This window comes from Sporisorium graminicola, chromosome SGRAM_1 (assembly GCF_005498985.1).
Source record: "Sporisorium graminicola strain CBS 10092 chromosome SGRAM_1, whole genome shotgun sequence".
In the NCBI taxonomy this organism is placed as follows: domain Eukaryota; kingdom Fungi; phylum Basidiomycota; class Ustilaginomycetes; order Ustilaginales; family Ustilaginaceae; genus Sporisorium; species Sporisorium graminicola.
In genome coordinates, this window is record NC_043719.1 from 2234409 (window position 1) to 2257880 (window position 23472).

General features: G+C 56.9%; 8 protein-coding genes across 8 annotated transcripts; 6 read left to right on the top strand and 2 right to left on the bottom strand.

Annotated features, from left to right (window-relative positions):
* Positions 1–194: 194 nt before the first annotated feature.
* On the top strand, positions 195–2885 carry EX895_000795 (uncharacterized protein; the record flags this gene model as incomplete). The annotated part of the gene is made up of 1 exon (XM_029881396.1): positions 195–2885. The coding sequence occupies one exon, from the start codon at positions 195–197 to the stop codon at positions 2883–2885; it is 2691 nt and encodes an 896-aa protein (XP_029742782.1).
* Positions 2886–3226: 341 nt separating this feature from the next.
* Positions 3227–5390, bottom strand: EX895_000796 (uncharacterized protein; the record flags this gene model as incomplete). The annotated part of the gene is made up of 3 exons (XM_029881397.1): positions 3227–4510; positions 4773–4960; positions 5330–5390. The coding sequence occupies 3 exons, from the start codon at positions 5388–5390 to the stop codon at positions 3227–3229; spliced, it is 1533 nt and encodes a 510-aa protein (XP_029742783.1).
* A 206-nt stretch (positions 5391–5596) lies between these two features.
* On the top strand, positions 5597–7069 carry EX895_000797 (uncharacterized protein; the record flags this gene model as incomplete). Its single annotated transcript, XM_029881398.1, has 2 exons — positions 5597–6773; positions 6855–7069. The coding sequence occupies 2 exons, from the start codon at positions 5597–5599 to the stop codon at positions 7067–7069; spliced, it is 1392 nt and encodes a 463-aa protein (XP_029742784.1).
* Positions 7070–7966: 897 nt separating this feature from the next.
* EX895_000798 (uncharacterized protein) lies at positions 7967–8707 on the top strand (the record flags this gene model as incomplete). The annotated part of the gene is made up of 1 exon (XM_029881399.1): positions 7967–8707. The coding sequence occupies one exon, from the start codon at positions 7967–7969 to the stop codon at positions 8705–8707; it is 741 nt and encodes a 246-aa protein (XP_029742785.1).
* Positions 8708–8867: 160 nt separating this feature from the next.
* Positions 8868–11588, bottom strand: EX895_000799 (uncharacterized protein; the record flags this gene model as incomplete). Its single annotated transcript, XM_029881400.1, has 1 exon — positions 8868–11588. One exon carries the CDS (start codon positions 11586–11588, stop codon positions 8868–8870), a length of 2721 nt encoding a protein of 906 aa, XP_029742786.1.
* Positions 11589–11980: 392 nt separating this feature from the next.
* EX895_000800 (uncharacterized protein) lies at positions 11981–17080 on the top strand (the record flags this gene model as incomplete). The annotated part of the gene is made up of 1 exon (XM_029881401.1): positions 11981–17080. The coding sequence occupies one exon, from the start codon at positions 11981–11983 to the stop codon at positions 17078–17080; it is 5100 nt and encodes a 1699-aa protein (XP_029742787.1).
* Positions 17081–18204: 1124 nt separating this feature from the next.
* On the top strand, positions 18205–19057 carry EX895_000801 (uncharacterized protein; the record flags this gene model as incomplete). The annotated part of the gene is made up of 2 exons (XM_029881402.1): positions 18205–18394; positions 18492–19057. 2 exons carry the CDS (start codon positions 18205–18207, stop codon positions 19055–19057), a joined length of 756 nt encoding a protein of 251 aa, XP_029742788.1.
* Positions 19058–19473: 416 nt separating this feature from the next.
* EX895_000802 (uncharacterized protein) lies at positions 19474–22005 on the top strand (the record flags this gene model as incomplete). Its single annotated transcript, XM_029881403.1, has 1 exon — positions 19474–22005. One exon carries the CDS (start codon positions 19474–19476, stop codon positions 22003–22005), a length of 2532 nt encoding a protein of 843 aa, XP_029742789.1.
* Between the last annotated feature and the right edge of the window lie 1467 nt (positions 22006–23472).

The following is a 23472-nucleotide window of genomic DNA, read 5'->3' on the forward strand; positions in this document are numbered from 1 at the left end:
CTCGATGGAAAGCTGCTTCCGTTTTCGGGTTCTTCTCGTCGAGAAAATCGGAAGAAGATCTTCGGCTTCGCACGGTCAACTCACTCTGTCTCAGCTTTCAATCATACTTTCACAATCTCGTCCTTTGCTGCTTGAAGCTTCGTCTTCAACCTCACTCCCCTTCCGACCCCCACCCGTCAACCTCGTTGCCCGACATGCCGCCGAAGCGTGCGGCGCTCCCCACCAAGGAGCGCGGTCTCTTCCAGCGGCTGATTCAGGAATACGAGACCAAAAAATACAAGCTCGGCCTCAAGACTGCCGACACCATCCTCAAAAAGTTCCCCGACCATGGAGAGACCGTCGCCATAAAGGGCCTCCTCCTCGGCTCCACCAATCGTCGCGAGGAGGGCATCGAACTTGCTAAAAAAGGTGTGCGTCTCGACTTGACCTCGTTCATCTGCTGGCACGCACTCGGCATCTTGCATCGCCAGGACAAGAATTACGAAGAGGCGATAAAGTGTTATACACAGGCACTCCGCATCGAAGGGGGCGGTAACATCAACCTGTTGCGCGAGTCGGCTTTCTTGCAACTGCAGCTCAGGAACTACCCGCCTATGGTCGAGAACCGATTGACGCTGTTGCGTATGCAACCGCATCTCCGTATGAACTGGATCGGGTTGGCGGTGGCGCACCATCTGGCTGGATCGCTGGACGCGGCTGTGCGTGTGCTGGAGGGATACGAGAACGTGATGCGTGATATCCCGGATAGAAGCTACGAATACAGCGAGGCACTGCTCTACCATGCCAGTGTTCTCGAGGAGCAGTCCAAGTTCCAGGACGCGCTCGACCTTATCGAAGCAAGTAGTAAACGCATTGTAGACCTGCGTGGCAAGGAAGAGGCGCAAGCGAGATGTCTCGCTGGGCTCGGAAAGAGGGACGAGGCAGAGGCGTTGTGGAGACAGCTCATCAAGTCGAACCCGGAGAACAAGCGATACTTTGCCGGTCTGCTCAACTTGCTCGGCATCACAGAGAACTCGGCAGCGACAGCCGGGGACAACCGGGCAGTCGAAGTATTCAGGGGCTTGCAGGCCGACCATCCGAAATCCACCGCTGCGAAGCGTCTCGCTCTCATCTATGCCTCTGGAGATGACTTCAAGACTCAGGCCACCGCCTACGCCAAGTCGGCACTGGTCAAAGGTGTGCCGTCGCTCTTTTCCGATCTCAAGTCTCTTTACAAGGATGCAGGCAAGCAAGACGCACTCGAACAAATCGTCGAGACCCTCCGCCGGGAGTGGGCGCCCACAACGGCTCCGTCCGCCGACGGCACCGACCCACCCACTTCGTACCTCTGGTCGCTCTACTACCTTGCCCAGCACTATTCGCTCACAGGCGACTCCACCCGAGCACTGCACTACATTGACGCCGCCATCTCACATTCTTCCACGCTGCCTGAGCTGCACATGGTGCGCGCAAGAGTCCTCAAACGTGCCGGTGACCTCCTTGGTGCCTCCGCCGCCATGACCGACGCCCGCCTGCTCGACGGCCAGGACCGCTTCCTCAACTCGAAAGCTGCCAAGTACCTGCTCCGCACCAACGACACCGAAGAAGCAGAACGCATCGTCGGGCTGTTCACCAAGCCCGATGCCCCGTCGCCCACGTACGACCTCAACGAGATGCAGGCGCTCTGGTACCTCGCCGAAGAAGCAGAGGCCTTCCTGCGGTCCAGCAACTACGCTATGGCGCTCAAACGGCTCTCACAGTTGGATAAGGTGTTCCAGGAGTTCTGGGACGACCAGCTGGACTTCCACTCGTACTGCATGCGCAAGATGACCCTCCGCTCGTATGTCAACCTCGTTCGATTCGAGGACCAGCTGCGCTCGCACCCAGCGTATGTGCGTGCGGCAGTTGCAGCGATCGGTATCTACACCAAGCTGCACGACCAGCCCGCGACCGCACCGTTCATCGCACCCGCCGAGAAGGAGACCGAGGATCCGGCGCTTGCAGGGCTGTCGGAGGCGGAGAAGAAGAAGGCCATCAAGAAGGCGCGTCAGGCAGAAGCCAAGCGTATTGCCAAGCAGGAAGCCGAGGCGGCAGAGAAGAAGAAGAAAGCCGAAGAGGCGGCGGCGAATGGCGAGACGGTGGAGGACGACGGTCCCAAGCCCGACCTCGACCCCAAGGGGCTGGAGCTGTTCAAGAGCACGCTCGAAGCGTCCCCGCTCAAGCAGGCGGAGAAGTGGCTGCGGTTCCTGCAGGCACACGCTGCGGATAGAGCGGAAACATGGAGCGCAACATTCGACGTCGCCATCCGACAGAAGAACTGGCTGCTCGCCACACGCGCCCTCAAGCACCTGCACAACCTTGACCCCGCCCACCCCGAACTGGTGGCAATGGTCGTACAGCTCAAGAGCAAGCTGCCGGACCTCACTAAGGCCCCGCAGCCCATCGGCGGCGTCATCGCGTCCGCCCTCGCGTCGGTTGTGCCCGCAGACAAGCCGATCGCAACATACTTCGCAGAGGCGCTGCAGAGCGGGGTCGCATCCACGCCCGCCGGTGTGCTCGGCAACGCTAAAGCAGCTCTGGCGCTGGATCGGAAAGACGAGGCCGTCGCGCTGCTGCTCACCCTCCCCTCCGCTGTGCAGCACGTGTCGGGTCCACGAGCCCGCAACGCTGCACTCAAGACCGCGGTCGACGCGCAAGCACTGCTCGCTCAGCTCGATGCTCAGAGTGTCGCAGAGTTCAACGACAAGGCACGGGCAGCCTTCCCGCTCGCTAACGCGTTCAAACCCCCGCAGGCGCTGGAGGAGGAGAAGACGAAGCGCGACGAGGCCCGCGCCACGTGGGCAAAGGGCGCTGAGATCGCCGTTGGTGCAGAGACCAACGGTGTAGAGCACGAGCCGCTCATGTAAGCCTGTACTCATAGCAATCGTAGACGTTCTTGCACCATCGACTCGTGACTGTGGGGAAACGTTGATTTGAGACCACGACAAAGGTGTACGAAGCACATTGAGGAAACTAAGACTAAAGCATGTGAGATGGAGCAGGATGTACAAAGAGAAGCAGGTATGAGAAGAGAAGCAAAACCGAGCACCGAGCACGAGAGTCTTTGAGTGGTGTGAGTGGTGAGAGGAAAGCATACCGGCGAGCACCAGAACCAGCCGTGGCGCCCGGGTAAGAGAAGCCAAGCGTCGAGCACAAAACTCTGCCCGTTGAGCAGGTGTTCGCACCACCGAGCTCGAGCTCGTTTAGGCTAGACAAGCGAGAAAGCGTTAGACGACATGTCGAAGTTCATAAAGAACTGTGCGTCTGGAGAAACGCTACCTTGCTTTGTGCCGTCACTAGACCCGCTACCGGCCGCGCTGATGATTTGCTGCGAGCTCGGAAGGGAAGATGCAAAAAGGTCGGTATCGAGGAACGATTGGAGCTCCGTCATCTCCAGGTCCAGGTCAGCGAAGGGCAAAGGCAGGTTCGCATCGCTATCTACCATACCGAGAGGATGTTGTGGCTGTGAGCAAAAGGGGCTAGATGTGGGCAAGAGCGTGCGAGCCCCAGATGGCGCGATCCGACCAATGAGATCAAGAGACTCATCGTCCAAGAAATACGTGCTGAATGTTTCGGCTTCAGACTCAGCCTCGTGAGCGGCTACTGACTGCAGAAGGGCAGGTTGAGACTCCTCCTGACCCAACCCAGCAGTGTTGACACTCTGGAATGCAGAATGCATCAGAGTGGGCTGACCGTGCGCCACTACCTCGACAGGCATGTCGTTACGACCATCAAGGGAAGTGTCAAATTCGTCCTCGTCAAGCCAGCCGTCGCCATCCGTCGTCGTCTGCTCGGAGTCCCACGAGCTCGAGGACACGCTTCTGTACGATCCTGCATCGAAGCCCGGCGTGTCGAGCACTCTCTGAACGCTCTCCCTCAACTCTCTGTCGAACGCTTCACCCATACTGAGGTACAAGTCGCCTAAGCTGAGTCCTCCGTTTCTGAAAGTGGCGTCCCCTTGAACGTTGCTGGTGAAAGGAGACTGCTGCGTAGGCGCCAGACCTTGATTGACCAGCTTCTGTGGAGTTGAGAAGGTAAGAGCGGGCATAGACGAGTTAGCTTTGCCCTCGCGCTTCGGCTTTATATAGTCGAAGAGGTTGTGTGGCTTCCTCGGGCTGTGGCACAGGTCGCTCTGGCTGCTGGAAGCCGACGACGAGCTAGTCGATCGGGAGGAGGGGGTGTTCCAGGGAGTGAGCTCCATGATCTGGTCGATTGAAGAGACAGAACCGCCGCTATCCTCTGAGCACGAGCTTAGCACGCGAGGCTTCTTGAGGAGGGAGGTGGGCGAGTCCGAGTCCGAGTCGACATAGTCGGAGGAAGCGCGACCAAGCGCGCCATAAGATTTGCGCTTCTTCTCCGACAGAGTGAAGTCGTGTGTCGGAGAGCTCGGAGGAAGGGTGCCCTTCTTGGGAGGCGAGTGATCGGTTGGCGATTGGACAGCGCGCTTGAGAGCAGGTCCCTTTCTACCCTTGCGATTACGCCGATTTTGGAACTGCGAGACGATGAAACCGAATACTAGGAGAGAGCTACGGTCATTGATCGATCCCAACGCCGAAACGAGGCATCGCAGCAAGCGTTTCTCTTAGCGATAGAAGTGGCTCAGACATGTTGCGGTTTATAGCGGTCGCAAGCGATCAAAGGGACCTGTCCCTTCGAGCATCCCACGGCAAAGATACTCATCATCTCCACAAGGACTTGATGCCTCAGCAAGACATTGAGGTGCAAGTGGCGTTCAGAAAGGAACAGGTACTCACCCAGACGGTCACCTGCCTTGGCTGAAGCCCGGTGACCTCAGCCAGTCGGAACTTTTCGGCTTGGGTGATGTTGGGCGTGATCTCGAAGGCTTGTTCCAGGATTCGGATTGCGTCGGAGTCGTGGCCACTTCCGATCTTGGTCTCGTTAGGAGAAGGGATCGAGCCAGGCTCCAGAGCGGGAGGGCCGGCTGCGAAAGTCTGGCTAGCGCCAGTAAGCCTTCGAACTTCCTCAAGGATCCCGTTCGCAAGTCTTCCGACGTGTGTTGCAAATCTGTGCTCTAACGTGCTCCGAAAGGAAACGTGGAATTCCTCGTTGGACTGCTCCTCGCACCGCAAGGAAGATACAGCTTCTTTGTATGTGTCGAGGTATAGGCGCCGGAGTGCTTCGAACTTGCTCTCGTAGAGACTGAACAATGCTTGTTGGCGCCTTGCTGATATCCCTGTCCTCAGCAAGTCCTTAAGGAGAAGTTCGCATTGTGGAGACACCAAATGGAGAATGTCAAGACGGACAAGGGGAGAGGAACAAGGATGAGGACCAGCAACTTCGGGCAAGATACTTAGGATCTGGGTAGCCAAAGTGTACACCTGAGAAAGTACAGGAAGAGTAGAAGCCATCATTGGTAATGGTGGTAGTCTGAAGCCAAAAATGAAAAGGTGACGGATGTGAGGCAAGGTGAGAAAATGTGTCGGACGAGCTCGCGCACAAAGGGGTGCGGCTGCGCAGAAAATTGCGTTCCATCCACCACGCCATGAGAATTTCGACATAGTTGAATCACAGCCTTGCTTCCTTTCAGGCAAACCTCACACTACCATCAACTACACCCATGAGTATGACGCCAACCAACAGCTTCACATTCGCGGGACTGCTTCGGTCTTTGAGAGATATCGAGAACGACTTTCTGTCCGTCGACGGAGACGAGTATGCCGACCTCGTCGGTCGGTTGGAAGCTCTGCAAGCAAGAGTCGTCGACGTTCAGAGCGAGCATCTGGGTCAGAAGGCCATAGACGAGGCACATCACGCTTCCCAAAGGATCTCGCTTATAGCACATACCAGGCTGAGCCTCGTGAAAACATTCGAGGAGCTTAATAGCAAGATGCTCCGAGAAGCGAAGAAAACGATTGAAGACCACATGAAACCAAAGCAATACGTCGAAGTGCAACAAGATCTATCGGAGACGCTCCCTTCATATCACATGCGGAAGCACTTCCTCGTGACCTTGGACAGTCCTTACCCTACGCAAGCAGACAAAGAAGCCCTGGTGCAGATCACGAACGACTCCTCCGCTGGCGCCGGCCGCCCTCCTCTCGAAACACACCAGCTCACGCTCTGGTTCATCAATGCGCGCCGCCGTTCTGGCTGGTCCAACATCCTTCGCAAGTTCGCGCGGGGCGATCGCTCGCGAATGATGGCCCTCGTAAAATCCAAGATGGTCTCTTCCAGACTTTCCGCTCCTCTCCAGTCGGATGAACTTTCGCTCATCCGCAGCCTGGACGACAATCTCAGCGACAATCTCGGTCGACCCCTCACAGCCGCAGACAAGAAAGAGTTTGAAGAGGACTGGGACAGCATGATCAGCTGGATCAGGTACGGCGTCAAGGAAAAAGTCGGAGAATGGGTCTACGATCTCGTTGCAGCAAGCAAGAAGCCGTCCAAGCCTGGTCAAGCGCGAGCAGTCACCACTCCTTCAAACCGCACACCAGCACGTAAAACTGCAGCCCAAGCTCTGTGGAAGTCGAGAAAGGCCAAGCCACGAGCAAGCACAACGCCTTCGGTCGACAGCACCATCAGCAGCTCAGGCTTGGAGTCGACTCCCGAGCTCAGCATGTGCTCTACGGCAGACACGAGTCTCAGCTCATCCTCCAGCAATCTTTCTATTACGCACTACGAACCATTCCCGCGTCGAGATGGTCTTCTGCAGAGCCCGACGCTCCACGCGAAGAGGATCCGGAGGGTCAAAGCACTTCCTAAGCGCGTTGCTCAGCAAAAGCCACACAGCAACGGTAAGTGCAGTTTCAGTTTCAGCTCTCGACCTTGTCCGTTGTGCCCTCTGACCTTTCCGTCCCTGCTCTTCCCTCACCCAGACGAAAAAGCGATCGATACGTGCCTGCCGGTTCCTAAAGATTTCAATTTGCCTTGCACGCACGAACAGGTTGAGGACAGTCAGGACGCTTCGCATATCTCGACTCAGGCGCAACTCTACCTGCCCTACGATGCATTCAGACAGGCTCCCATGCCCCTGTCGGGAATGCGCAGGGATTCTGTCAGCTTCAACAGTCTTTCTGCTGCGTTTGGTTGATTCTTGTCCTTTCCTTTGTATTTTTTGCTTTGTCTCTTTGTGGTTTGGAAATCTCGGCGCTGTTCTTGTATCCTTTGTCTCCTGTGTCGCGGCTCGCTTTGCCGGCCAGCGAGAGAGATGCATTGGCGAGAAGGCATGTACGCATTGAACATGCGATTAGCAGCAATTCAACAAAGGGAAAAAGTCAGAACTGCAAGTAAGTCTGAGCTTGGGCCTCTGCAAAAAAAATTGGCGAAGACGAGAATACAGACGGACAAAGTGAACGTTAGAAATGTGGTGGGTTGAAGCTCACAGACCTGCTTGTCCGCGCCAATCGCGGATCATTCACGCTGCTCCTTTGAACCACACGGCGGCTCTCTCTCTCTCTGAATGTCCCTTTCATCAAGCGTTCGTTTTGTAATGGCATTGAACAAAGGGGGGTTTCAGCCTGCAGCGCTCATGCGGAACTGCAGACCAAGCCAATGCGGGCTCTCTGACCGCCTGCGCACCAATGCGGATCATACTTGCTCCCTTTGTTCGTCTTGCACCGTGAGACCAAATCAATGTTTCTGCTGCAAGCAACCAATCTTTCCTCGAATGGTACATATGATAAGAGGACGAGTGAGGGCAACGCTTTGTATCGAGCCGAGAACAAAGGGGGCTCAGCATTTATCGAGCTTCGCACTCTTTGATTAGGTTGTGACAGGTTCGGCTGCAGCTGTCTTGCGTCGGAGTTGTCGCGCAGCTTTTCGCACGAAACCTTTTTTTTTCCTCGGCAACCGGAATTCAAGCTTCCCAGAATTTCGCTTTGTCTGCCTTTGCTCCACCAAACTTCTTCGCCTTCCCTTTGTTCTCCCTTCCTAATCCCAATCGACACCGCTCGCAGCTCTATCCACACAACGCTTTGTGTCGCTTACGATGTCTTCGTTACGGCAAAGCCCACTTCCCACGCTGCAAGCCCTCTCAACCTCCTTCACCAACCTGAACGCAGTCTTGCAACCTCTCCTTGCGCACAACTACGAACAGCTCAACTCCGCACTGCAGGCCAACAGCTCCAACACGGACCAGAATGCAGAAGACGAGCTGCACGGCCGCCTCGATGCTGCGCGCATGAAGGTCTCGGCGGCGTACGTTCTGATGGACCTGGTGTGGATCTTGCTGAAGACAAAGGGCGTGGACCCAACGAACCATCCGGTCATGCAGGAGCTGGAGCGAGTCAAGAGCTACTTTGGCAAGATCAAGCGCGTGCAGGAAAACGAAGGCGAGCCCGCGGGGGAGCAGGAGAAAAGTGCAAAGCTGGATAGGAGTGCCGCGGGGAGGTTCATTCGTGCGGCACTGGCGGGCGAGCCCGGGTCGACACCAGGGAAGCATACCAAGTTTGACGACGAGAAGGAGAAGGCTACGCCGTCCAAGGCCAAGAAGGAGGTCAAGTCTACACCAACGGAGAAGACAGCCTCTCCAGCTCCGTCAAAGGCAGCAGCATCAGCATCAGCATCATCGACGCCATCGAGCAAGAAGAAGCGCCCAGCAATGGATCCTTTCGAGGGATACGACAAGCCAAAACCGACCAAGACTGCAGCAACAACGGCAGCAACAACAGATAGCGCATCCAGCTCGCCGTCCAAGAAGCAAAAGAAGAGCAAGAAGCCTTCAAAATGATGCGCTCTCTACCAACTCTACTACGATCATGACCTCATTTGTACTTGTACTTGTATCCAATTCTCCATGCCATTTACGCATGCATTTTCGCACAACCCGTGACAGCTCTGTGACCTGAGAAGAACAGTCTCCATTCAAACCATGACAGCTTTAGTGGCGATTAGGCACGGACAGGCGTGTATCCGTTCCTGCCGATACTTGGCTTTCTTGACTCGCTGTCGCCGCCCAACAGCGCTTCCTCGAGATCATCCACCACGTCCTCACCCCTCCCTCTTGCCTCTCCCTCGTGCTCATAGGCCACGACCCTCCGACTGTCAGGAACAGACGTATTACTCGAGTACAGCTCCGACCTGCGCCTCTCCCGCTCTCTCTCCCCCTCGTCATGTCTGTACTCTCCCTCATGCCGGCTCCTCCCATTCGCATACTCCTGCCCCTCCGTCTGCTCATACCCTCCATACTTGAGCCTAACCTCGTGGTTATCGCGATCAAACACGCCGTGCCCCACCACGCCACGCAACCCCGTCAAGATGCGACAAATCTCCGTCCGACTGCGCTCCGGGTCCTGAGCCTCTTCCTCTGCGAAGTCATCCTCGTCGCTCTCGTAGCATGCATCGCCCACCCCGCGCTGTGCGCGCTCCAGAATGCGCGCCCAGGCGATCTGGGGCAGCGACTCGGTGATCTGGTGCTGGCGCGGCACGCTCAAGTCGAGATCCCAGAGAGGCGGGCGGATGCGGTCCGAGATGGCCACGTTCGGGTTGAGGTACGGGTCTGAGGTGAGTGGGTTGGCTGACGCGGCTGGGCCGCCAGCGTTGGCGGGGTTGACGGGATCGGCGTCCGAGGAAGAGTCGTCGAACACGATCGGGCTGGCCATGCGGGATCGCTTCGAGATGTCGCCAGCAGCGGCACCAGCGTGTCGTCGCTTGTGACGCCCGCCGTCGGCCTCCGAAGGTGACCCGCGATCAGCTGATGTTGCATTGGCAGATGCGGAAGTACCAGCACCGCCGCGTCGTCCTTTGTTTCCGCCAGTGCCGGCAGATGGCGCAGGTGAACCAGCAGACGCTGCATTCTTGCTCGCCTCTTCCTCCTGGAACTTGGCCAGGAAGGCAGCGCGCTCGGACTGCATCTGCTTTCCCCAGCTGATTTCCTCTTCGGTATCGAGATTCTCCAGCGCCGCTTCCTCGCGCGAGATCGTGTCGAGTGTCGGCACGATCAAGCGGTGCAGATGCGAGGGCGGTTCCTTGGCCGCGACTTTCTCGCTGTTCTCGCCATCCTCCTGCTTGGCTTCTCCCTCGGCAGTTTCGTCCATGGAAACGTCGCCATCTTTGTCCAACTCCTTTTTGACGTCCTCGCTGCCCTCCTTCTTCGCACCAACGCGAGTAGCACTTTCGTCACCCTCGGCATTCAACTTTTCTTGCGCCTGCTTCCACTTTTGCCATTCTGGATTGACGATGCCCTTCCATGGCATATTCACACGCTTCTTCCGCTCCTCGTCCGTAAGAATGTTGGCATACGCATCAGCAGCTTCTTTCGCCGCATTGCGAGACGTTTCGTCGTCGAAAGGGTTGGGCATCTCACCGGGAGGGCGTGTAGCCGGGCCTTCGAGATAGTGGTACAAGATCCACATGAAGGCGTTAGCCCTCTGCTTGGATGGGATCGGGTGGTCGGCGTGCGGATAGAAGAGCGAGTGCGAATCGTGAGGCGTGGGGAAGTGCATGTCGGTCACGTCATTGGCGTGGAGCGACAGCAGAAAGATGAGCGTGACGACACTGGTGGGGGGCACGGTGCCGGCACGATAACGCTTGATGACTTCTCTGAAGTCGGAGGGCGCCTCTTCGCTGAGCGCGTTGGGTTTTGGCGGTCGGATTGGCTGGCCTGCCGATGGCCCGGCGGTCGGAGGAGCGGGCCGTTCCGTGTCGATGAGCACGCCTTTGAGAAGCGACTTCATTCGGGGAGCATCTTGCATGTTGCGACGCGTGTTTTCGTTGTTCTGCATGGACGGAATCGGGTGGTACGAACGAAGCACGGTCTTCATCTCTGGATAGAAGGCGAGGGTTGTGTTGATGCGGCCGACGTTGACCAGGAGACAGGTTTTGGCAAAGTCCTCGGCGTATTCTTCGTCGGCGAGGATCTTGTCGCGCATCGACTTGGTGCACTTGCTGCTGTTGAGTAGCGATTCGATGTAGAGTTCCTTGAACGTGAGCTTGGCCGCGCCGTCCTTGGGATACTCGTTCTCGTCGAAAGGTTCGTCATCATCGCCGAGGTCCTCATCCTCTTCTGCTTCGTCGGCCTTCGTTGCATCGACCTCAGCATCGTTGCCGCCGTCAGCGAGCTCGTCCTTCTCCTCGTTAGTATTCGCGTCTGCATCAGCGAGGGCAGCTTCCTCGGTCGACTCGGCACGAGTAGCAGCGGCGGCGGCTGCAGCGGCTGCATCGGCAGCTTTCTTTGCAAGCTTCTCCCTGCGAGCGAGCCGCTTCTTCCAGCGAAGATAGCGCTCCCTGGCTTGCTGCCATTGTTGAAACTCTTCCTGCGTTTCGCCGCTTCTCCTGATACAACCTGCTGACATGCCAAATGGATAGACGGGGACAGGCACTGCGGCCGGACTGGGGGCAGCCGAGCCGCTCGCCGTCGTCGTCGGTTCTTCAGCTCGATCGCTCGGGCGGGGATTAGTAAAGACGCGTCGAGTGTCGGAGAAGAGGTAGCATAGGAGTGCATGCTGTACATCCGCTCGCCCTAGCGGATCGCCATCGTACCTCTTTACGGGCAAGTTGCGGGGAAGGTTGGCTGCATTCTGCCTGACAATAGCGAGCGCGGGCGGTTGATGAGGCTGATCTTTGGGCTTGGATCCCTCATCAGCATCTGCTGGTGGTGAAGCCGATGCCATGTCTGTATCGCTTTCTTTGTGTGTTTTTAAACAGGGAGGCGATGGTGAAGAGCAGAGACCCTCGAAATGGGAGAATATGAGAAGAGAAGAAGTCATTTCGCGCTGTTTGCTCGAGCCACGCTTTGCTTTCTGAGCTTCGGATGTCGGCGTCGCGCAGATCACAGAGTGCTGCCTGCTTCGACGTAACACCCGTACAAAATTGCATGTGGAGCTGTAACCACTTTTTTTGGCGTGTGTGAGTTCTGCGAAGAAAGGGCAGAGAAAGAAGCGCACGGCAAAAGTCATAACTCAGCTCGAGCGCGAATGCAGGTGCTGATCTTGACATGCCCGTGTGACAGGACAGGACTTGGCTCTCAACCACCTTCGACCATCTCCAATCAACATCAAACAGCATGGGCAAAAAGAGGCCCACGCTCAAGGGCACTGTCCAGCGTGGCTACGCGACCACGTCCACACCCAAAAAGGTCCAGGATCCGCCTCCGGCAGCAGCAGCGGCAGCAAAGAAGCCTGCTACGAGCTCTGCAAAGACCACCCCGGCAGCCGCAGTCGACTACGAGAAGATCAACGATGAGAGTCTCGCAGACAATCTCTCCGCGTCCAAATCAGTCACCGCCGACGGCAAACATAGCCCGGGCGACTTTTTCGACCCGGAAAAGGAGGAAGAGCAAGCGCTCCAGAACCTCGTCGACAAGCTTCAGGAGCGAGTCGACAAGGAAGTCTCTCGCCAGCACAAGGCCATCGAATATGACCGAAGATTTGCCAAAACGCTGCCCAACTTTGAAATGGACATCGAGCTTCGCGATCAGGTGCTGCAGGTAGCTGCTGATCTCAACAAGCAGACGTCTGCGACGGGCTCCACCACCGCCGATGCTGCGACAACCAATGGCGCTGTAGATAGTGCCCCTGCTGCCCTCGCCTCCTCTACAGACGCTTCCGCTACTCCAGCCACAACGACTTCAGGTACCGCAACCGCATCTGGCAGCGCTACACCGCTCAGTATGGGCTCATCTCACACCTCGCTCGCTATGGCCACCCTGACCAAAGACCTTCAAAAACTTTCCGTCACCAACGCAAGCTCGTCGGGAGCAGGCTCTACCTCCTCCTCCAACTCAGCATACACAGAGTCCGAAGACAAGGTTATGGCAAAAGCATTGGCAACATACCAGATCCTCCTCAAGCTGGGCTTCTCATCGGCGCAGGTCGAAGATGCTTTGTCGCGGGCTCCATCCCCCGACGTCGAAGATTGCTTGTCTTACCTCTATCTGGTCCTTGACGAGGAGTCGCTCGAGGACGCTGTCCGAGCAGGCGAGGGCAAAGCTGCCAAGAAGCGTCGAGACAAGGAAGCGAACAACAAAGATTTTCCCACCCTCAACGGCGCTGCTGTTGACAGCAATGAGGGAAACAATGACGACGATGACGAAGAGTACGATGAGAGCAGACCGCCAGTCCATGATGCATACGACTTTCATCGTTCCGAAACGCTGGGTAAAAACGACTTTGCTCGCACAGAGCCGCCCGCAAATTCCAAGCAAAACTCAGGCGCTGCACCTACAGAGGGCGCCTCAAAGACGTCCACAGCATCGACGCCAGCAGCGGCGACACCTACTGCACCGAAAACCAACGTCGATCGCGACAAGGTAGACGCTCTCAAGAAAGCGTGCGAACGTGTCATCTTGCAGCTGAGCGACGACTTAGATTCAAATCAGATCGACACGCTCGAGAAGCCAACGACAACGTGGTCCGTCTTGCGAGCCATGCAGATCCGCATCGACCAGGAAAAGTCCAAGTGGAAGAAGGAGCTGGGAAAAGATGGCGATTCGCACATGAAGCAGGAGGACGCCAGACTTGAACGCCTCCTCGGTCGCACCAAAGACTTTATGCGCGAGTGTGAGCGCGGAGCCTACTTTGACCAAAAGACGGCCACCACTGGTTTCCGACAGGTGCTGCGTCAACGCGAGGAAAGCGAGCAGCAGCTTAAAGCAGCTGAGGAAGAGGAAGAGCGGAAACGTCAACAACGTCGCCGTGAGATTGAAGCTGCAACCGGAGGCGACTCGACTGCTTCAACAGAAGACAGTGATCAGGACGTCAAGCCAGCATCGACAGGCAAACCTTCAAGTCCCACAGAGCCGAGTAACACAGACAACAACAAGAAGGAGGCAGCTCCCCCTACAGCCGCCCAGGTAGACGGCAAAACCGCAGACGCTGGCTCCGACGATGAAGGCGGCTTCTTTGGCGACCTTCTCAACGAAGGCCCAATCGAGGACAAGGATGTCGAAACCGGCGCGGTCGTTACCATGCGCAATCTGCCAGCTCGAGCCAAGAGCGGTGGCGGAGGCAAGACGCCACGAGTCATGCTTTCCGACGCCCTCAAGCGAGCCGATCCTTATTCGACATACAAGTTCACCGCCATCGCTTCTGGCGGCCGAGTGCACCGCAGCAAGCTCACTGTTCGCTGGAACGGAGGCAAAGTGGTGCCCAACAAGAACCCCATCACGGCAGGTGCTCCAAGCTACGTGGACGAGTACACTCTCACCACCGTCGGCTGCGCTTCGCAGCTCCAGGCGGATGATTTTGTGGCCACGATCGCCCTCTTCTGCATCGACCGCGACAAGTCGGTCCAGCGCGCTCTTCCGCCCGGCTATCGCGAGTGGTGGGAAGAGCTCACGAGTCTGCAAAAAGAGGAGAGGGATCGCAAGAATCGAACCCGCTTCCAGCGCGTACGCGACGTTATCCGCGTCAGGATGGACGAGGCCTCCGCAGCCAAGAAATCCAAAGGCAAGATAGCTCCCGGCAACTTCTCAGCAGCAGCAGAGCAGACCGAGCTGGGCGAACTGTCGGCTGCTTCTGCCCCCCAGCCCTCGGAGGCACGCGCCAAGGATATCGTCGAGTATTTTTCTAACCGCATCGCATCGCCTTCCTACCAAAAGATGCTCCCGGGTCGACAGGGTCTACCGATCGCCAACCATCGTCAGGAGATTCTCGACTTGATTGAGAACAACCAGATCTTTGTCCTCAGTGGTGAGACGGGATGTGGTAAATCGACGCAGGTGCCCGCCTACATCCTCGAGCACTGCATGTCGCAAGGCCGACACTGCAAGATCTACGTCACCGAGCCGAGACGTATCTCGGCCATCTCGCTCGCCGAACGTGTGAGCGAAGAGCTGGGTGAGCCCCGCAAGAGCGTTGGAAACAATGACAGCTTGGTCGGCTATGCCATCCGCCTGGAGAGCAACGTCGGAAAGAACGCCAGACTCGTCTACGCCACTACAGGTATTGTGCTCCGCATGCTCGAGGGCACTGCCTTCAACGAGATCACGCACGTCATCATCGACGAAGTGCACGAGCGATCCATCGAGTCTGACTTTTTGCTCATCATCCTCAAGACGCTTATCGCACATCGCAAGGACCTCAAGGTCATCCTCATGTCCGCCACGGTGGATGCTGAGCGCATCAGCAAGTACTGTGGTGGATGTCCCACCATCGCCGTTCCAGGCCGCACTTTCCCGGTCAATGTGCACTATCTCGAAGATGCGGTGGAGGTGAGCAACTACGTTATCGAGGACGATTCGCCCTACGCCTTCCGTCCAAAGCGCGGCTACCGCAACGGCGACGGGAATGCCCGGAAGCAGAACGCTCCAGGTAACAAGAGCAAGCTGCAGCTGGTTGCTCAAGCTCCTCCGGCCGAGGAGGAAGACGATGCGGCGTTGCTCGACGACGATGATGAGGACCCTGATGGCCAAGGCCCCAGCACTGGCAGCCTCGGCAAAGCGTATCGAAGCAAGACCATCGAAACACTTGGCAAGATGAATGAGTATGTCATCAACCACGATCTCATCATCAAGATTCTCGAGCGGGTGTGTCTAGAGAAGGATCTCCAGCCGTGCAGCGCGGCCACGCTCATCTTCATGCCTGGTCTTGCTGAGATTCGCAAATGCCACGACATGCTCGTGGATCATCCCACATTCGGCGGAGCTGGCTTTCAGCTGTTCCCCTTGCACTCGACCATTTCGTCCGAGAATCAGGGTGCCGTCTTCAACGTTCCTCCACCCGGTGTGCGCAAGATCGTGATTGCTACCAACATCGCTGAGACGGGTATCACAATCCCGGACATCACGTGTGTCATCGATTCGGGTAAGCACCGCGAGATGCGGTATGACGAGAAGCGCCAAATCTCGCGGCTAGTGGAGTGCTTCATCGCCCGGAGCAACGCCAAGCAGCGACGCGGTCGTGCGGGCCGTGTGCAGGAGGGCATCTGCTTCCACCTGTTCACCAAGTACCGCCACGACTCGTACTTGGACGAGCATCCTCTACCGGAGATGCTTCGTCTGTCGCTGCAGGACCTTGCGCTCAAGCTCAAGATCATGAAGATCAAAATTGGCAACACCATCGAGAATGCGCTATCGCAGGCGCTGGATCCACCGAGCTCTGCTAACGTGCAACGAGCTATTGCAGCGCTCGTCGAGGTCAAGGCGCTCACGTCAACGGAAGAAATCACGCACCTCGGTCGACACCTGTCCAAGATGCCACTCGATGTGCACATGGGCAAGTTCCTGCTCGTGGCGACCTTGTTCAAGTGCCTCGATCCGGCGCTGACCATTGCGGCGGCATTGAACTCCAAGTCGCCATTCATGACGCCATTTGGCAAGGAGCTGGAGGCAGACAGGGCCAAGCAAAGTTTCAAGCTGGGCGACTCGGACTTCTTGACCATTGCCAATGCGTTCAACGGATTCCGGCGCTCCACGGCACAGAATCACCACCGCACGTTCTGCAACCGCAGCTTCCTGAGCATCCAGAATCTGCTGCAGATCGAAGAGCTTCGTCAGCAGTACTTTTCCTACTTGATCGACGCCGGATTCGTCTCAGTCGATGATGCGTTCCGACAGGAACTCAACAAGCTCAGGTACCGTAGTGGCGGCTCGGCCAATTTCTCTAAGCCGCGCTTCATGACGATCCCTGCCCACCTCGACGTCAACTCGTCGAGTCTGGCCATGATCCACGCCACACTGGCCGCCGGCCTGTATCCCAAATTGCTGCACATCGACGCGAAGACGTACCAGCTCAAGACGATTGGCAACAACCAGCCTACGGCGATCCACCCGTCGTCAGTCAACTTCAGGGCCAAGATGTCGGAACTGGTACGCAGCTCTAGCAGCTACATGCTGTACTACACGATGATGCAGAGCAAGAAGCTATATGCCTGGGAGACAGGTCTGATGGACGACAAAGCCGTCTACATGCTTTGCGGAGAAGGGGAATTCAGGCTGGCGTCGAACAGCCTCTACATTGACCGACAGAGGATTCGAATCGCCAGTGCGGACCCGAAGACGTTGGTGGCGCTCAAGACGCTCCGGGATGGATTGGGCAAGCTGATGAAGGCGAGTTTCAGGAACCCGGGCAAAGAGTGGAGCGATGGGCAGGAGAAGCTGTTTGAGCTGGCGTGCAAGGTGCTTGGCGTAGGAGCGAATGAGAAGGATCTTGCTCTGTTGCAGTAGACAGTAGAGAGTTCACACCATGAAGCAATACCATTATAAAAGAGAAGCCACCTTCGCTACGAGTCTGGTTTGAGCAGGCGGTTTCATGCGCAGTGCAGATCAATTGGAATCTTGTCAGAGACGGTCTCTACCAGAGCTGGAATCTGGAAGCTTGCTTCCATACCATCGGCTACAGCGAGAGTTCCACGGATTGCATTGCAGAGGAAGCCAGATGGGGCGTTTCTATTTTTGGTGAACGGCATTCTGCCATTTCACCAGCAGCGGAAGGTCGGACTGCGTGCGGAAGCGAGAAGAAGCGAACAAGTCGGGGACACGTCAGAAATCGACTTCGCTCACGGTGGTACCGAAGAAAAACACACAAGGAAAAGGTGAGACACAACTTCGGGAAGGAACATGATGGTACGGAGAAATTTCCAAAACGACAAGAGGCCGTATCTTGCATGTGAGAAGATGGAAATGGCCGACGTCAGAAGCAAGTGCTCTCGGGATCCAGGGTCTTTCGCCGGCTGTGCTTATCGTCATCAGGCATCATTCGAGGAGGGTTTCTAGCGTGTGGCGATGAGGAGAGCGCTGTGGCGAATGATGAATACGCCTGCGATGGCGTCTTCTGCAAGTACCTCTTTGTTCAGCATGAATGGGAGTGACGTGAGAGCCAAGTGAAAATCAAGTTGCAGGCTGATTCCAAAACGCGTCATTGCGTCATATCAGTGTGCCAATCTATTTAACCGCCGCGTGTGAAATCATTCCGTGCACGGACGGGCTCTAGTGCCTGCCCCATCCACGCTGTTTCTCCATTTGCGGTCTACAGGCTGAGTCGCCAAAGGAATGGGGAGTTTCTATCTTTGGCTCAGACCATGGGCCGAATCATGGCACGTTCGAAGTGCACAACTATTCCAGCTCGCCGACCTTGCTCGGCCACGGAGCGAGCGGCTCAACTGTCGGGACACAGCCCAGAGGGCTCCTCCAAGACTCTGAAATGGCCGCCACTAACCAGTCCTAGGCATACATATAACGATTGCCCTTGACATCTTTTGTTCTTTCCTTCACCCACACTCCTCATCGTCACAAACCTCCAATAGTTGATCTCGTATCCTTCCGTCCTCATCTCAATCAACCCATCCAAAATGTCGCAAGTCCCCGGAACCAACAAGACCACCAACGACGTGTCCAAGGACGCTCAGAACCTGGCCAACGACGCCTCGAAGCAGGCTTCGCAGCTCGGCAACGACGTCTCGAACAAGGCGAGCGACCTGTCGTCGCAGGCTCAGCAGTCGGGCGACTCGCTCGTCAAGCAGGCCTCTGAACTTGCTTCCAGTAAGTAGCGCTGACCTTGTTACCACATTACATCCCCTGAGGAACATCTGTCGCTGACTGTTTCTCTAACTTCCTTGAACGGTTTCTACTCTTACAGACACCATCGCCTACGTGCAGCAGACCGCCGGCTCGCTGCTGGGCCAGGGCAAGGAGCACGCCAGCTCTGCCGCCGACCAGACCAAGTCCGCTGCCGACGACGCCGCCAACGAAGCCTCCAGGAAGACCGACGCTGCGGCCAAGGAAGGCGAAAAGTCGGCCGAGGAGGCCAAGCAGACCCTCATCGGCCTCACCAACCAGGCGCGCGACCTCGCCTCGCACACGCTCGACTCGGCCAACCAGTACATCAAGCCTGCCGAGGACAACGCTGCCGGTCTTGTCAACCAGGCCCGCGCCACCGCCGCCCACGTCGTCGACCAGGTCTCGCACCTGCTCGCTGCTGGCCAGCAGAAGGCAGGCGAGCTGGCGGACGAAGCCAGCAAGCAGGCTGGTGTCGCACAGAGCAACGCTAGTCAGGTTGCCGGTGATGTGACCGACGCTGCATCGAAGAAGGCTGGCGAGCTGCAGGGCAGCGCACAGAGCGCTGGAGAGTCGGCTAGCAAGGCTCTGAGCGACGCTGCGGCTCAGGCCAAGGGCACTGTTAAGGGCGCCACCGGTGCCCAGTAAGGCACTCGACCATCTTGGCTCCGGTCTTTCCATCCGTTCGTCATGTAGTTAAAAAGTAGGCCCCTGTCGAGGCGTCCCCGTTTTGGCTCTTCCTTTCACTTTGATTTAGCAATATACCCTTGCCAAACAATGTTCTTTGGTCAGTGATGTTTTCTTGGATCTATAGGTGAGCCGGAGTGTGAGCTAATAGCGTTGCTTGTCTGGTCGTAAGTACGTTGCACATGGAGCATGCCAGTGGAAGACATTTGGGCAAAGTGAAGCTTGGCATCCGGAGGAAGCGCGAATGTGGAGCGGCAAACACATTTTTAATCATAAATACTTTTTGTCTTTTGAAGTTTCTTCTCGACCGTGTTGTTCTTCTCTGCAACCAACACCTCTGCCCTCTCTAAAGACATCGAAGCAGAGCCTGATTCGAGATGGCCTATTCTCAAGCACACCGCCTTCCTCTGCCATCCGATGCCCCCTCCTCCTCCAGCACCGTCATCGATCACGCAAGTCTCTCGTTCGTCGTCGACCAAGCCAAGCTGAACCCGGTGTTTGAGGCATACAAGCTGGTTCAAGATGCATCGGCGTCCGCGAGATCGTACGGCTTGCCGAGTCGGCCACCTCGCCTGACAGAGCTCTATCAGCCACCACAAGGCCACCAAGATGGAAAGCTGACGTTCACAGGCTTGGGGTTCAAGGAGACAAAGGAACGAGCTCTGCATCAAGTGTTGGTCCCTTCTCGCGGCCAGAGGAGTGAGGAGGAGCCCTTCGCGGCGTACATCGATGCGAACCGGTTCGTTGTCGTGCTCACGTACGACTCGATCAAGGATAAAGTGGTCGGTCACCCGGTGCATCGTCTCCTCCAACAACAAGGTGCGACGTCGCTGCCGTCGCTAGCATCGTTATCGGCAACAGAATGGCTAGCGAGCAGTGGGGGAAGCTTCATGCTTATCAAACTGCAGCGAGTCATGCTGGGAGATGGCGGTGTAGTCAGGTGGACAAGTGGCACAGAAGTGCGATGGAGGATGCCATCAGAAGGCACGATCAAAGCATGCAGCGAGGCTGGCGGGAGAATTCGGGTGTTGCTACAGAGCACAAAGACAATTTCCACGTCCAACGAAAGAAAGGCGAAAGAAGGTATGCAGGGCCTTGGGTTTCAACCGAATGCGCAGCAAGTGGCAGACGGCTCCAAGAAGGGTCAGCCAGCACGAAGCACGACAGTCTTCGAAGTGCAGCTGGTCGAGATCGACGACAGCGACACAGCTCCAGCAACAGGGCCGGACGAACACGAGGGCGAGGGGGCATCGCGAGAAGTGAAATTGTTGTGGACTGTCCAAGGCGAAGAACCGCTTATCACGGCCAAGCTGGACGAGCACGAGACGCTTCTCGGCGCAGAGGCACCTCTCACTAGCCTTAAACGCGCAAGAGTTCGCGCCGACACAGCGACGCAGCCAACAGCAGCTGCTACCTCTCCGAACGTGGTCACGTCTCCTCCATCAGCAGCTTCGTCTAGAGGCAGACGACGAGCGCCTCACTTTTCTTGGGCTCAGACGGGTGATACAATCACAATCGCCTTCGCACTACCACCTTGGATCACAAAGTCGCACGTTCGAGCCCACTTCTCCCTCGGTGCACTCAGCCTTTCCTTCACGCAAGAAGCATCCACCCTGCTCAATGCTCCAGCCTCGAGTGCAAAGATCACCGAGATCGACCACGAAACGGCCAATGCTGCTACAGCTGGAGAAGACGACGATCTGATGCATGCAGCGCGCATGATCGCGTCGGGGCGGTACGTTTCTCGCTCCACATGGGCTGAGATCGATCCAACGGGCAGCGTGTGGACACTGGAGAGGAGTCGAGGGCTGAGCCTCCTGACGCTGCACCTGGAAAAGAAGCACGAAGGCACGCGTTGGATGCAGGTCTTTGCGAATCGCACGGGCACCGGCCACCGCAGTCGGAACCGCAACTATGCCGAGGTGGAGAGCACAACCCAGCTGAGCTTCGCGCAAGCCAGGTCTACATTCGAGCGAGCTGTCACCGGCGAGTCGAGCAGCAATGGTCAGGAGAAGACAAGCGACAGGGAAGAAGACGACGACGCGGAGGACAACGAAGACGATGTGCCCGAGACGATGGACCCCTCGGAGCTGATCAGCATGCTCGAGGGAATGCAAAAGTACACGGTGGACGAAGAGTCGGTGGGCACAGGCGACGGTTTCGGAATGGATCGCACCGGTCTCAGCACCTCTGCTGGACACGCACAGAACAGTGGAGGTACGAGTCTCAGCCTGGACCAGCCTAGCTTGCTGAAAGAGAGCCTCGAAGAAGAGGATGCCAACGTCGGACGCGCCTTTGTTGTATCCTCTATCGACCATGCTGCTTCGAACAAGAGCGTGAGCGTCCGCAGCTCGAAAGAGGGCGAAACGACCATCTTGGCCACAGCATTGCCTGGCGACAGCACTGAGAACGAAGCCGTCGTGATCAAGCACGACCTCGATGGTGCCATCTTTACCACCTCCGCAGCCTCCTGGGACCACGTAGCGACGATGCCTGCGCTGTCGTTCGTGCTTGCGTCGAAACGGGATGCTCAGCGAGTACACATTCACAAGCACTACAATAGCGCTGATCAGCCAGCAGAGTATGTGGTGCTCGCCTTCGAGAGCGCACCTCGAGTCACCGGATCCGGCAGCACGGCCAGCAACATCGAGACAGCGGGCAACCTGTTTCTGTACTACTCGCCGTCATCGTCGAGTGCCAAGACCGCTGCTTCGCGTGTCATACGTCTTGGTGCGACGGACCAAGTCGAAGAAGAGGAAGGGGAGGAGAGTGCAAGCGGTGCGCTGCTTGGCGTATGTAGCGTTGGTCTCCCTGGCATTGCTCGCGACGGCGACGGCGAGAAGAAGCTCGAAGACACGCTGGTCTGCCTCTGCGAGAATCGAATCCTGCTGCTGCGCGGCGTTCTGTAGCCGCCATCTTTTGGCTCGACGTCTTTGCTGTCGTCCTTGCTATCAACTCGAAAGTGTATTCGCCGACAATTTCCTTTTTTTGCCCGTGAAGCAGCGAACGGTGTTATTCTTGCTGCAACCGCGGCCTGCAGGGTCTTGTGATACTGCTATTTTTCGGGTCCTTTTTCCCGCTTGAAAGCCTGCAATCTCGTGGCCTTGCATGTCAGCGAGTACCAGGACAAGATACCTCGATGTTGCCTTACACCAATCGAGTCGTTATCGAGCACGCCTTTGATCGGCGGTCACATGACGAATACTGGCCGGGTCGATCATGGGCAAAGAAGCAAGTGGAACAGATCGATCCGCTTGGCCTCGCTCCGCTGCTATTCCGATGCCTTAGATTTGCCGAAAGGAGGCGTTCATTGCGCGCTGAATTCATGGAGATCACATGACAAAGCACCTTGCACACACCGTTGCAGCCCACGTCTTCTTCTTTACGCCGCGCCATTCGACGACGCTAGACTGCGTGTGAGAGTAATGTGGCAAAGCCGGGAACGAGGCAAAAGGTGGGGTGCCTGGCAGTGCGGCGCGGCACGGTGCGGCTCAGCAACGCCCTCTCGATTCGCAGTGGAAGTTTTCGCTGACTCAGCCCGAGCGGAAAGGTGGGAAGAGACACGCGAAATCGCGAAAGATGCTCATCGTAACGGCCGTTCTACGTCTTGAATCGACGGATGAGGTCGGCGTATTCAAGATGGTTGGACCGTGAGCATGTTGGATCTGTATCAGTGGCGTCTGTGAGGATCAAGTCGAGAGAGGGCTCGACTCTGTCGGCGGACAGGCTGTTTAGCAGAGCTAGCGATATCTTTGAGGAAGAAAAGGGTTTTAGTCATGCAGGCTCATCGAGGCGCGGAGAGCACAGTCAGGGTCCAAGCAGACGGTCGCGGGGCGGCGCAGCAGCCGATTGGTGTTGCACTTTTTTGATTTTATAATAGTGGAGCTACTCCTTCTGCTGCGCGGGAACCACTTCGTTCTTCCGACGCGCATCGGGATGCACACCTTTGACCTTCTGGGCATCTACTCGACTCAGCTCACCTTCCTGACACCATCACGCCCAACAGGAACGAGTGGGCAGAAGTCACCAGCAACACGACGACCGTCGAGCCTGCGCTGCGGCTTTCACCCTATATCGAGCGACTCGCTCTGGCATCGACTCTTCCTTGCTGCGCCTTCGCCTCTCGACTTTCCCTCGCACGCATCACCAGGTCGGCATCGTGCTCCGCGCCCTTACCAAGCATCCTTTGGCTTGTTTCGCTGTCCTTCCCCATCCGCCTCAGCGCAGTCTTCGGCTTCTCTTCCACAGAGACCTAGCCTGATCACTCGTTCTATCCAGCATAGCCCGCGTACACTCACCCGATCGGCTGGAGGCATATCGACACCCCCCTAAAACAAGAGCTGAGCTTGTTGTCCCGACAGCACGCACTATCGCCT